This window comes from Saccopteryx leptura, chromosome X, assembly GCF_036850995.1.
Source record: "Saccopteryx leptura isolate mSacLep1 chromosome X, mSacLep1_pri_phased_curated, whole genome shotgun sequence".
Classification (NCBI taxonomy): Eukaryota; Metazoa; Chordata; class Mammalia; order Chiroptera; family Emballonuridae; genus Saccopteryx; species Saccopteryx leptura.
In genome coordinates this window covers 16938593-16951080 of record NC_089516.1, presented here as the reverse complement: position 1 = coordinate 16951080, position 12488 = coordinate 16938593, and the positions used below count along the sequence as shown (strand labels likewise).

The 12488-nt window shown below is 44.2% G+C and overlaps 1 protein-coding gene across 5 annotated transcripts in view; it reads left to right on the top strand.

The window, feature by feature from the left end:
* PCYT1B (phosphate cytidylyltransferase 1B, choline) overlaps nucleotides 1-12488 on the top strand; it is an 89358-nt gene that overhangs the window by 23165 nt on the left and 53705 nt on the right. For 2 of the 5 annotated variants that reach the window (XM_066356662.1, XM_066356661.1), the window contains exon 2: nucleotides 1883-1982. The exons of 1 other annotated variant lie outside the window; for it this stretch is intronic. In XM_066356662.1, the coding sequence (XP_066212759.1) occupies nucleotides 1883-1982 (100 nt within the window). Of the gene's footprint in view, nucleotides 1-1157; nucleotides 1415-1882; nucleotides 1983-12488 lie in introns of those variants that run through there. 2 more of the 5 variants (XM_066356665.1, XM_066356663.1) reach the window with 2 other exon arrangements.

Below are 12488 nucleotides of genomic sequence, written 5' to 3'. Positions count from 1 at the left end.
CAGGACTCCAGCTTCCAGGGCGGAAGGGCTACAATGGGGAGGGGCGTGGGAATGGGACTGGGGCGGTTCTTGGCAGTACCAAAGAGAACGGGGACTCCTGAAGGACGGAGACTGATCTTATCCCTACTTGTGTCCCCAGTTCTGAGATAGTGCCTGACATACAGTGTATCCATAAAGTCATGGTGCACTTTTGACCGGTCACAGGAAAGCAACAAAAGACGATAGAAATGTGAAATCTGCACCAAATAAAAGGGAAACTCCCAGTTTCATATCTATTCAGTGCAGTTCGATGTGGGCTCACACACAGATTTTTTAGGGCTCCTTAGGTAGCTATCCGTATAGCCTCTACAGACTCGTCACTGACTGATGGCCTACCAGAACGGAGTTTCTCCACCAAATTGCCGGTTTCCTTCAACTGCTTATCCCACCCAGTAATGTTATTCCTATGTGGTGGCGCTTCATTATAAACGCACCAATATTCACATTGCACTTTGGTCACGGATTCTAATTTAGCGAGCCACAGAACACACTGAATTTTCCTCTGTACCGTCCACATCTCTATTGGCATGGCCGTGGGCTGCTCCGCTGTATACACGGTGTTACGTCATCATCTGCGCATGCGCACATGCTGCCACATCATCCTACAGAAACTGGGAGGGTTTTCTTTTTATTTGGTGCAGATTTCACATTTCTATTGTCTTTTGTTGCTTTCCTGTGACCGGTCCAAAGTGCACCATGCCTTTACGGACACACTGTATATGTGAATGAGCGTGCGAGTAGGTGAATGCACAAACGATCGAATAAATGAATGGCAGAAATGGGTCACAGCCCCTCTGCAAATGTATGGATCATTCTTCAGTAGAGTCATACGAGGTTGAGGAACACCTGTGTCTATCTCTAAGAAACAATCTAGGCAGCAGTATGAGTAATAGTTACAATGACCTCAGCTTTAAAAATACCAAAGTCGATGTAGTGATGATCATGGTAATGGCACACTTCAAAGACTACAAACGGACAACTCTGCCCTGTTTACGAAAGCACCGCTTGCTTTGTCTTCCTCTGTCTGGAGAGAGTGAGGTTTTCATTTTAAGAGGCTGACTAAAAAATGCAGAGCCACTTCCCGGGCAGGCTTCCAAGTGACTACATCTCCCTCACAGCGCCTCCCAGAGCCCCAGCTGCCTGGGGCGGGGCATCCAGCCGTCGCTGGCTGTTGGAGCTACCATGGGAGCAGTTATCTGCAGCCGGCCAGAAATGCTGTGCTTTTAGGCCCTGCCTGGGACCAGATAGCATCTCCGGCCTTTGTACTGAGGAGACGTCAGAATCTGTGACTGGCCAGGCTCGTGTGTGTGAAATACAGATATCGGCCACACTGCTGAGTATGACATTCCTTCCAGCTGAGTACCCCAGGGCGTGGGTAAGTCTCAATGCTTGAAGCCTGCCCTTGCTGGGTGTGAAATGTTCAAAACTGAGCATTGTGCCTTTCCAAGGGCAGGACTTAGCATATCTCTTAATCCTCTTGAGCCTCAGTTTTCTTTTCTGTGAAATGGAGATGGTCTGACCCTCTTCTGTACAAGGATAGCAGATGTAGCCATCCCAGGGTGCAGTGGGGCCTCAAAGAATTAACATATTCAGAGTACCTCATCCGGTCCCTGGCCTAGAGTAGACACTAAAGCGCTCTTATTATTTCAGAAGCGGCAGTCAGAAGAAGGTTTCAGTGACAATGACCCTGCTTTTATTTCTAACAGTACAGTATTTCTCTGAAAGACTCAGCCGACACATTCTTGATCATACCGGCGTAGCCAACAGAAGTAAAACTTCAGGAGAAGTTAGTGCCAAAGGCAAGTTTGTCAGACTCTATTCCCTTTCTCTTTTTCCCTTCTAGACTCTGACTGCACCTGCCCAGTTTGCAGATGAAATCAGCTGCCAGTGCCAAGCACCCCATGAAAAACTGACCATTGCTCAGGCCCGCCTAGGAACACCAGGTGAGGCCGGACTGTCCTTCTCCCAACGGGCCCTGTCTTGACACCCAAAGTGCCGAAAGGCCCGTCATGATGCGAGCAGCTCTCGCTTTCAGTCAGAGAGTTGAATTTAGAGACGATAGCACAGCGCGAGGATGGCACCACCAGTAATAAACTCAACAAGCCAAAGTAGCCAGGGAAAAGATACAGCGAGATGTCTGTGTCGGAGCTGCGCTTCCGCCACTTACACGTTCGACAGCCTTGGACAAGTCACAAAAAATGATCTGAGTCTGTTTCCTCATGTGTGAACAGGGACAATGACACCTGCTTCACAAGGTGTTTGTGATAAGTAGGGTCAGTTAAAAATTCCAAAGCATTTTTTAAACTCTGAAGGCTTATACAAACTTAAGCTACAATAATTATTACCTTTCTTAAGTCTGTTTAAAAAAAAAGGTTTCTCCAAGTGTGCCTTAAATGAAAGAGCCTGGGCTCCGTTCTAGGAGTTTTTCATTCATTCACTCCTTCAGTGCATACCAGAGCTGGCTAGGGGAGCGATTTACAAAGAACCACACGGGACTGCCTCCGTTTCCCAAGTGCTGCATTATAATCAAAGAGACAAGACAACTAGATCTGAAGTCAAACCCACCAGTAGTGTCCGTGCGTGTGCAACACAGGTGAAAACGGGCAGTTTTAAGAAAGGCGGATTCATTTGGCCTGGAGCGGTCAGGCAGGACCTGGGAGCCGACCTCAGCTGATCCTTTTGGGAGAAGGAAGGTGGGGACAGTGTGGGCAGAAAATGCAAAGGTGTTCTGGGCAAGTGGGACAGGGAGTGAAGGCGCAGAGCTGGAGAGCCAGGTAGCAGTAAACGAACGGCGTTCCACGGGGTTGGGATGGAACGGAGAATCAGACTGGTTAACAGGTAAGCTATGAACCATGCAAGGTGACTCAAAAACAGACGTCCCAAGTTTAATAGAATCCATAGGACAAAGGACAGTTTTCTTAATAATAAAAACCATAGCTATATATTCTGTTAACTATTGTTAAGTTCTTTATATGTATCATGTCATTTCACCGTCACAACTCTATGGGGTTAGTACTTCAAGTCTTTCTCAGGGGAGGAAATGGAGGCTTTAGAGAAGCTGTGAATCTACACAGGGTTGTTCAGCTAGTAAGTGGCTGCGGTTCTCACACTTGAGCGTGCAAGAAAGTCATGTGGAGGGCTTGTTAAAACACAGATAGCTGGGCTTCACTCCAGTGTCTCTGAGTCAGGCCACTTGGTGTGGCCTAAGAACTTGCCTGCCTAACAAGTTCCCAGGTGATGCTGTCACTGAGGGACCACACTGTGAGAACCATTGGTAAGTAGTGACGCTGGTGTTTGATCTCCAAACTCTTTGTGTTCAAGCTTGATCTCTCAACTATGACACGCTGCCTGCTCTTTCTGAGCTCAGTGGCTCCTTGAATAACGTTGTTTTGCTCGATGTGGTTTCGTCATAACGTGGATGAGTGCCACAGGAACCTAACCCTTGTTTAGATCAGTTAGCCTATGATAAAATTGGTTTTGTTATACCTCGTTTCACTAAAGTCACTGAACCTATTGCTAAGTGAGGACTTACTGGAGCTTAGAGAGAGTGAAGTGAGGCGGAGAGCGGCTGAATGAGTGAGCTTTTTGTTACTTTTGAGGGAGGCTAGAAGTGGCGTGGGGCAGCAGTTCAGAGCAGCCAGGCCAGTTGTTTGCAGTCTTCAGGGTGCAAGGAACAAGCTGGTAAATTTGTTAAAGAAGCAGATTTCCTGCTCTCTCTCTCCCACCCCTAAATCTGGCACAAGGCCCCAGCATCCACATTTTTAACCAACAGCTCAGGTAAATCCAAAAGATGTGCTGAAAGTCCAGGTAGTTATGAAGAGAACAGATCTGGCCTACAGTGAAAGGATGAGCTTTGGGCCCGAGCAGAAAAGGACCCTGTTTTCTAGGGAAGGGAAAAGGCCCTCTGCCAAGTGCTCTTCCTTGTGCTCCGTCTCATTCAGTCCTTGCAAAAATTGTGTGTGATGGGTGTGATTGTGTCTTTTGTACAGATGAGGTAAATGAGACTTGGAGAACTGAAAAGTTACTTGTCAAATGTCCTTGCTTAATGGGTTATAGTGAGGGTTTGACCCCAAGTCCCTTTTACCTGAAGCTCCTGCTTTGTCCTCCACATCGGGCTCCCCTGTAGCACGGGCCACAGCGGACCACGGAGCTCAGTGAAATATGATCAGATGTTGAACGGGAGGTGGAAGGTGTGTTAACAAGACAGGGAGACAGTAGCTCTGATCTTCTGCAGCGTGCTCAACGCTGTCTCACCAGCGCCTGCAGGTGTGCTTGTCAAGCACTGTGTGCTCAGCAAATGTTTCCTGAGTGAGTGAATGAATGAATGGAACTTTGGGACAAGAGAAGGAGCTTGTCCTCTCAAAATAGAATGAGAGAGAGCTGCTCTGATGCTTTGAGCCAGCATCAACCAAACTGGGTGAGATTGGGCACCCTCACCTTTTCTAACCACCAAGCAGTTTAAACCCAGAGAGCCAAGCGGAATAAGATGGTGGTACATTTTTAATTAGCTGTGCACTGGGCTCTGTGGAACACGGGTCACCACAGGAGGAGTGAGATGGAGGAAAGGTGAACTCCTAGTCTTAGAAGAGAAATTCTCCCCTCTTATCTTCGGTGATGACCCTGGGAAGTTATGCAAGGGAATTTGTGATGTTGAGGGACACCTGGCTGAGGAACTTCATTAACATCCCCTGGCCGGTTGGCTCAGTGGTAGAGCATTGGCCTGGCGTGCAGAAGTCCCGGGTTCGATTCCTGGCCAGGGCACACAGGAGAGGCGCCCATCTGCTTCTCCACCCCTCCCCCTCCCCTTCCTCTCTGTCTCTCTCTTCCCCTCCCGCAGCCGAGGCTCCATTGGAGCAAAGATGGCCCGGGCGCTGGGGATGGCTCCTTGGCTTCTGCCCCAGGCGCTAGAGTGGCTCTGGTCGCAACAAAGCAATGCCCTAGAGGGGCAGAGCATCGCCCTCTGGTGGGCAGAGCGTCGCCCCCTGGTGGGTGTGCCGGGTGGATCCCGGTCGGGCGCATGCGGGAGTCTGTCTGACTGTCTCTCCCCGTTTCCAGCTTCGGAAAAATACAAAAAAAAAAAAAAAAGAACTTTTAACATCAGTGTTAAGATGTGACACATCGTTAGTTATTTGATTACCCGGAATGCACATATTAGCCTTAGACCTCACTCTAATAACCATAGGTTTATTAGAGCAGTGGTCCTCACATTTCAGCGTGCTAAGAATCCCTTGGAGGGCTTGTTAAACTAGAGTGCTGGGCTGAAGCCTCAGAGTTTCTGATGAGGTAGGTCTGAGGCCGAAATGCTCAAGAATTGACATTTCTAACAAGTTCCCGGCTGATGTTGATGCTGCCTGTTGTGGGACTGCATTGCAAGAACTGCTGCTTAAGAGTAACTGTCGGGGCCCTGGAGGGTGGCTCAGCTGGTCAGAGCATTGTCCTGTCCCGATACCCCAAGGTTGCGGGTACGATCCCCGGTCAGGGCACAGACAAAAATCATCCAATGAATGCGTAAGTGGAACAGCAAATCAATGTTTCTCTCTAAAATTAATAATAAAAAATAAGAGTAAGTGCTGATAGAGGTTGGAGGAAGTGATGGGGAGATTATACTAATTAATTGTTGGAGCATTGTACGATTATTAGAAAAGCTCGGGCATTTTTTAAAAACTTGCTGCTGGACTACTTTTTAAATTGGATTTACTAGGGTGATACTAGTTAACATAAGCATACAGGTTTCAGGAGCCCATTCTACAACATATCTCTGCACACCCTATTGTGTGTTTCTGCCCCCAAGTCAAGTCTTCATCCACCACCATTTACCCCTCCCACCCTCCTCCCCCTCCCACTTCCCAGCGATCACCACACTGTGTCCGAGTCCATGAGGGAGTGCAGACCGGTGCAGCCACTGTGGAGAGCAGTATGGAGTTATTTCAGAAAGTTAAAAATGGAACTGCTTTATGACCCAGCCATCCCACTTCTGGGAATATATCCTAAGAATCCTGAAATACTAATTCAAGAGAATGTATGCAGCCCTATGTTCACTGCAGCATTATTTACAATAGCCAAGATCTAGAAGCAACCCAAGTGCCCATGAGTAGATGAATGGATAAAAAAGTAGCAGTGCATTTATTTACTCAACAGAATACTATGCGGCCATTAAAAAAAGGAAATCTTACCTTTTGCAGCTTGGGCCTGGAGAGCATTATGCTACGTGAAATAAGCCAGTCAGAGAAACACAAGTACCATGTGATTCCACTCCTATGTGGAATCTAATGAGCACAATAAACAAGCAAAATGGACTACTTTTTAAAGAAAATAAGAAAAACATTACTTTTTTTTTTTGAAGTGTTTTGTAATTTTCAAGAGTGCTAAGCAATTACCTTTTTGTGGCACTGTCTTGAACATTCCATAAAAAAGACAAAACAGACCTACCACTTAGGGTTTATAATGTGCTTCAAGATTACAGTTATAACTGAAATCTTTCACTATTTCCTTAACTAGCCCTATTTTATGACAATACAATTGCCTACAATGTTTCACAGCCTTAGTCTGCCCAAACAGGGGCTAGCGCATAATTTCTGAAGGAGGTAATGCCAAACGCTGGTCATAGTTCCTAGCTCCTGGACCTCATTAATGAGGTCACAAGGATGATGAAACATCAAGAAAAGTGGTAGGGCAGTCGGAATCAGTACCTTTGACCTTAACTCAACTAGTCCGGCTTTGGAGCTTTGGGTCTACAGGGTTTGGTGTGTGTCCTGAGCCAGAAGGAATCATGCCTGTGTCTTACAGTAAAGGGAAAGTCCAAGTGACTCTATCTTAGGTTTCTTTTCATTAAAGCTGACTTTCTTCTCAGAGAGAAACAGTTCCGATTTCCCATTTTCCTGCTCAGAAAGGGGATATATGTTATTCTGTTTCCACTGTATGTAGTTTTCAAATTCATTTTCCAAAGCTACCCTAATGAATTTATATATATATATATATATATATATATATATATATATATTGCCACCTGTACTATAATTTTTCTTTAATGTGCTCTTTTTTTAATGTTAATGTACTTAAAAAGCAAACATCAATCATCATTTATTAAAATAGTATTACTGGCCCTGACCAGATAGCTCTGTTGGTTGGAGCATTGGCCCAAAGTGTAGAGGTTGCTGGTTCGATCTCTGGTCAGGGCACATACAGGAATGGATTGATGTTCCTCTCTCTCTCTCTCTCTCCCTTTGTCTCTGGCTAAAATCAATAAATAAAAGATAAAATAAAAAATAGGCCCTGGCTGGTTGGCTCAGTGGTAGAGCGTTGGCCTGGCGTGCGGGAGTCCCGGGTTTGATCCCTGGCCAGGGCACACAGGAGAAGCGCCCATCTGCTTCTGCACCCCTCCCCCTCTCCTTCCTCTCTGTCTCTCTCTTCCCCTCCCGCAGCCGAGGCTCCACTGCAGCAAAGATGGCCCGGGCGCTGGGGATGGCTCTATGGCCTCTGCCTCAAGTGCTAGAATGGCTCTGGTTACAACAGAGTAACGCCCCAGATGGGCAGAGCATCGCCCCTGGTGGGCATGCCGGGTGGATCCCGGTCGGGCGCATGTGGGAGTCTGTCTGACAGCCTCCCCGTTTCCAACTAAAGAAAAATACCAAAAAAAAAAAAAATAGTATTACTGGCTATAAGTAGAGGGAAATTATAAAGTGTATATATAACTATATATACTTTATAAAATATATAACTATTAGATTTTAAAGGGTTCATTTTTGTGCCACCTTCTTTTGTACATCAGTTATACAGTTGCCCTAGTCACTGGTGTTTAGTTGTATGACGTCGGGTAAGCTGAACTTCGCTGAGCTTCCACTTTGCCCCTCTGTGCGAGGAGGATAGGAAGTCCTCTCTCCCTTGCCTACCTCACAGAGTTGATGCGATGATCCAGTGAAATATATGGGCTTTGTAAATCATACATACTTTCAAGGCATTATTTAAGTGTAGGTTGCTAATAGCCATAATAAAAAATGAAAGATCACGCTTTTGCTAGTGCCTGAATCTGAAGCAATATGAAGAAACATCATAACACACAAAATTGTGAACTCAGGTATAATGCAGTTGGTGATTGCCTCCTTTCTGGCTGTATGGTAGGTATACGTTTAACTTTTTAAGCAACGGCTTAACTGCTTTTCAAAATAATTGTACCGCTTTACATTCCCACTAGCAATGTGTAAGAATTTCAGTTGCTCTATATCCTCACCAATACTTTTTTTTTTTATAAATAAATTTTTATTTTAATGGGGGGGTGACATCAATAAATCAGGGTACATATATTCAAAGAAAACATTTCCAGGTTATCTTGTCATTTAGTTCTGTTGCATACCCATCACCCAAAGAGAGATTGTCCTCCGTCACCCTCTATCCAGTTTTCCTTGTACCCCTCCCCCTCTCCCTCCCCCTCTCCCTCCTTCTCTCCCCCCACCCCCTGTAACCACCCCACTCCTGTCCATGTCTCTTATCCTCACCAATACTTGATAGCTATTGTCAATATTTTTATTTTTTTTAAATGTGTTTATTGATTTTAGAGAGAGGGAGAGAGAGCAGGAGAGAGACAGGAACATGTGTTCCTGTATGTGCCCTGACTGGGGATTGAACCAGCAACCTCTGCACCTTGGGACAGGGCTCTAACTACCCGAGCCATCTGGCCAGGGCATATGGTCAATATATATATTTTTAATTTAGCCATTCTAGGGGTGTGAAGTGGTATATCATTCTGGCTTTAGTTTGCATCTCCATGATGACTAATCATATTGAGCATCTTTCCATGAGCTTATTTGCTATCCACATATTTATTTTCTTTGGTGAAGTATCTGTTAATTTTTTTTTTGTCCTTTCAAAAATGAGTTGTCTTATGGAGGTTTGGGAGTTCTTTATATAGTCTAGATACAAGTCCTATATCAGATATATATATTTTTTGCAAATATTTTCTCCCTAACTTGCCTTTTCATTTTTGTAAAAATATCTTTTGAAGAGCATAAGTTTTAACTAAGGTCCAATTTATCATTTTTTAGGTTTTATAATATACCCTTTTGGGTCCAATTATGAAATTTTTGCCAAAGTCACTGAGATTTTCTCCTGTTTTCTTCTAGACGTTTTTTGTTTTGTTTTTATTTAAGTGAGAGGAGGGAGATAGACAGACTCTATCCCCTACCAGGATCCACCTGGTAACCCCCGTCTGGGGCTGATGCTCTGCTGATTTGGGGCCCAAGCTCACAACCGAGCTATTTTTAGCGCCTGAGGCAGAGGCTCCACAGAGCCATCCTCAGTGCCTGGGGCCAACACGCTTGAATCAATAGAGCCATGGCTATGAGAAAGGAAGAGAGAGAGAGAGAGAGAGAGAGAGGAGGTGGGGGTGGGAGTGGGTGGGTGGGGAAGCAGATGGTTGCTTCTCCTGTGTGCCCTGAGTGGAAATTGAACCAGGACTTCCACATGCTGTGTCAACACTCTACCACATAGCCAACCAACCACGGCTTAGAGGTTTTATAGTTATAGTATATGGTGTCAGATATGAGTTAAGCATAGCCCCCTTCATCATTTCATTTACTTCAAAGTGTTAAATAATTTATAAAATTTTGGAATGTAAGATCCAGAAAGTTAAAACAATCGTTTTCCCCAGAGTACTGTACCTTGGTCATTAGTTGTATCCACAGTCCTCAAACAAGTATTCAGCATCATTTTTGCGTTCTACATAGTTCGTTATGTATAAGTTATTTAAAGCATGGTTAGTACTGTGTGGTGTACAGACATGCATTTTACCAGAACACCACATTTATCTAATATACTTACTCTAACTTCAGGATACACAGGAATTTACTTGAAATGCTTAAGAAATTTTATAATCTGTGGGCAGAAAGTGTGTAATGCCATCATTTTCTGTGCTGCATAACACACTGCCACAGTCCTAGTGGCTTAAAACTACGCACACTTGCTATGCCATCATTTTCATGGCCCCGGGTCCGAGCCTGGCTTAGCTGAGGCCCCTGCTAAGGTCTCACAAGGCACTCACGGTGTCACCCAGGGCCTAGTTCTTATCTGGAGGATGAACTGGTGATCGGTCTACTTTTGAGCTCACTCAGGTTGTTGGAAGAATTTATTTTTTGGCAACTGGGCCTTGCCCCCTGCACGCCCCCATCTGGTCTTCCCTCTTGAATTCTTTCAGTGCTATGGCTTCCTGTCATTTCACCTATAAATATTTGTTTGTGTGTGTATGTAAAATGACTTTTTAAAAGCATTATCAGCCTGACCTGTGGTGGCGCAATGGATAAAGCATTGACCTGGAACACTGAGGTCACCAGTTCAAAACCCTGGGCTTGCCTGGTCAAGGCACATATGGGAGTTGATGCTTCCTGCTCCTACTCTCCCCTAAAATGAATAAAAAAAATTTTTTTAAAGCATTATCACTATACCATTATCTCACCTGAAAAATTACCAGTAATTCTTTAATATCATCCAATATTGTGTTACAATTCTCAATCATCTTATGTCATTATTTAGTTTGTTTGATCCCAGATCTATACAGTATGTTGATATATCTTTTATTAAAGTATTTTTAAGTCTTTATTATTTATTTATTTATTTATTTATTTATTTATTTATTTATTTATTTATTTATTTATTTATTACAGAGACAGAGAGTGAGTCAGAGCGAGGGATAGACAGGGACAGACAGACAGGAACGGAGAGAGATGAGAAGCATCAATCATTAGTTTTTCATTGCGCTTGCAACACCTTAGTTGTTCATTGATTGCTTTCTCATATGTGCCTTGACCGCGGGCCCTCAGCAGACCAAGTAACCCCTTGTTGGACCCAGCGACCTTGGGTTCAAGCTGGTAGACTTTTGCTCAAACCAGATGAGCCCACGCTCAAGCTGGCGACCTCGAGGTCTCGAACCTGGGTCCTCTGCATCCCAGTCCGACGCTCTATCCACTGCGCCACCGCCTGGTCAGGCTGATATATCTTTTAATCTTCATGTTCCTCCCCACATTTCATCTCTCTCTTTTTTTTCTTAAAGTTTATTTGTTAAAGTGAGAGGGTTCCTTTTTTTTTTTTTTTTTCCAGTCCTGTAAATTTTCCCAGTCTGGAACTTGCTGACACATTACAGTTGTAAAAGTGAGCTTATTGCAAAATCAACTCCACAAATACTCTTAAAAGATTTACTAAGTGTCGCTTTTCTCAGTAATTATGTCATCTTCCTTTACGTTGCTTTCCTCCCTGCTTCCTGAATCCATTTATCTTGATCACCTCTGAGTCAATAAGAAAAAAGTTCTGCAGAACTGCCATCTGCTCTCCTCTGGGATTTATAACTTAAAACAAATTTTCTTCAATTGAATTCAAATGAATAAGAGCATTGAAACCAAGGATCTCTCATTAGGCAGTTTGTTATTTCAAAGCACTTTCTATTTACGGTGCCTTATTTAGAATACAAGATCATCCTGCGAAGGCAATTCGGTTTGTTCAAAATGGTGTGTAATTGGAAATCATTGCAATTCCCTGACATAGAGCCTCAAGTTTCTTTTTATTAGAGAAAATTAATTTATTAGAAACATTTTGCCATCTGAATCTATTAATGTAACATTTCTTTCAATTCATGTTCCAAATTAATGAGGTTGTATTACATCAAGAAATAAGCACAATTTTAAGTCTTAAGTCTTCCAACATCACTCAGCTGAGGTTCACATTGATTTCTTTTTCTAAATTTATTTTTATATCATCAACATAATACATGTGTGCAGTTTAAAAAGTCAGTAAGACTCTTAGCCTTATAAAAAACAAACAAACAAACAAACAAACAAACCAGCATCCCCTTTCCCTCCCGGCCCCACCCCAGGCTTGCTCCCAGTACACACTCAGCACTTGGCAATCAGCTTTCTGAAATGTAGACATCTCTCTTCCACTCTTGTTGCCTTTCTTATTTCCTCTGCCCCTGAGGTATTATGCTTTTTTAATTCTTTCTTTGTAATTCTTGTGGTGTTTGGGAGGAAGAGGAGATGTGTGTGTGTGTGTGTGCGTGCGCACGCGCGCACACCATCTGTGGCTACTTCATTCTTGACCTGTGTTGGTCGCTTGCCTCCAACCCTAAGTACCACCCCCACATGTAACTTTTGTACCCTGATTCTCCTCTCTTTGGGGCATGGGTTCCCCTCCCCCATCTCTCATGATACCAAGAGGTTAAGGAGTGACCCTTACATTGTGGTATGCTGTCAAATGTTTAACAATTGGCACTCCAGGAGTGGGGCGACATAAGTCCTGATTTGTAGCACTTGCCAATTTCTGTGGTGTAAATATTCCAACCAAGGCTGATTTCAGGCTACCAGTGTAACTTGGAGTTAGGAATAAAAGTGCACAACTGTCTCTTTGAGCAGTGTGAGCGACTCCTGCACAACACTGCCTTTGCAAACAGCACAGGGGTCTTCATTCAGGAC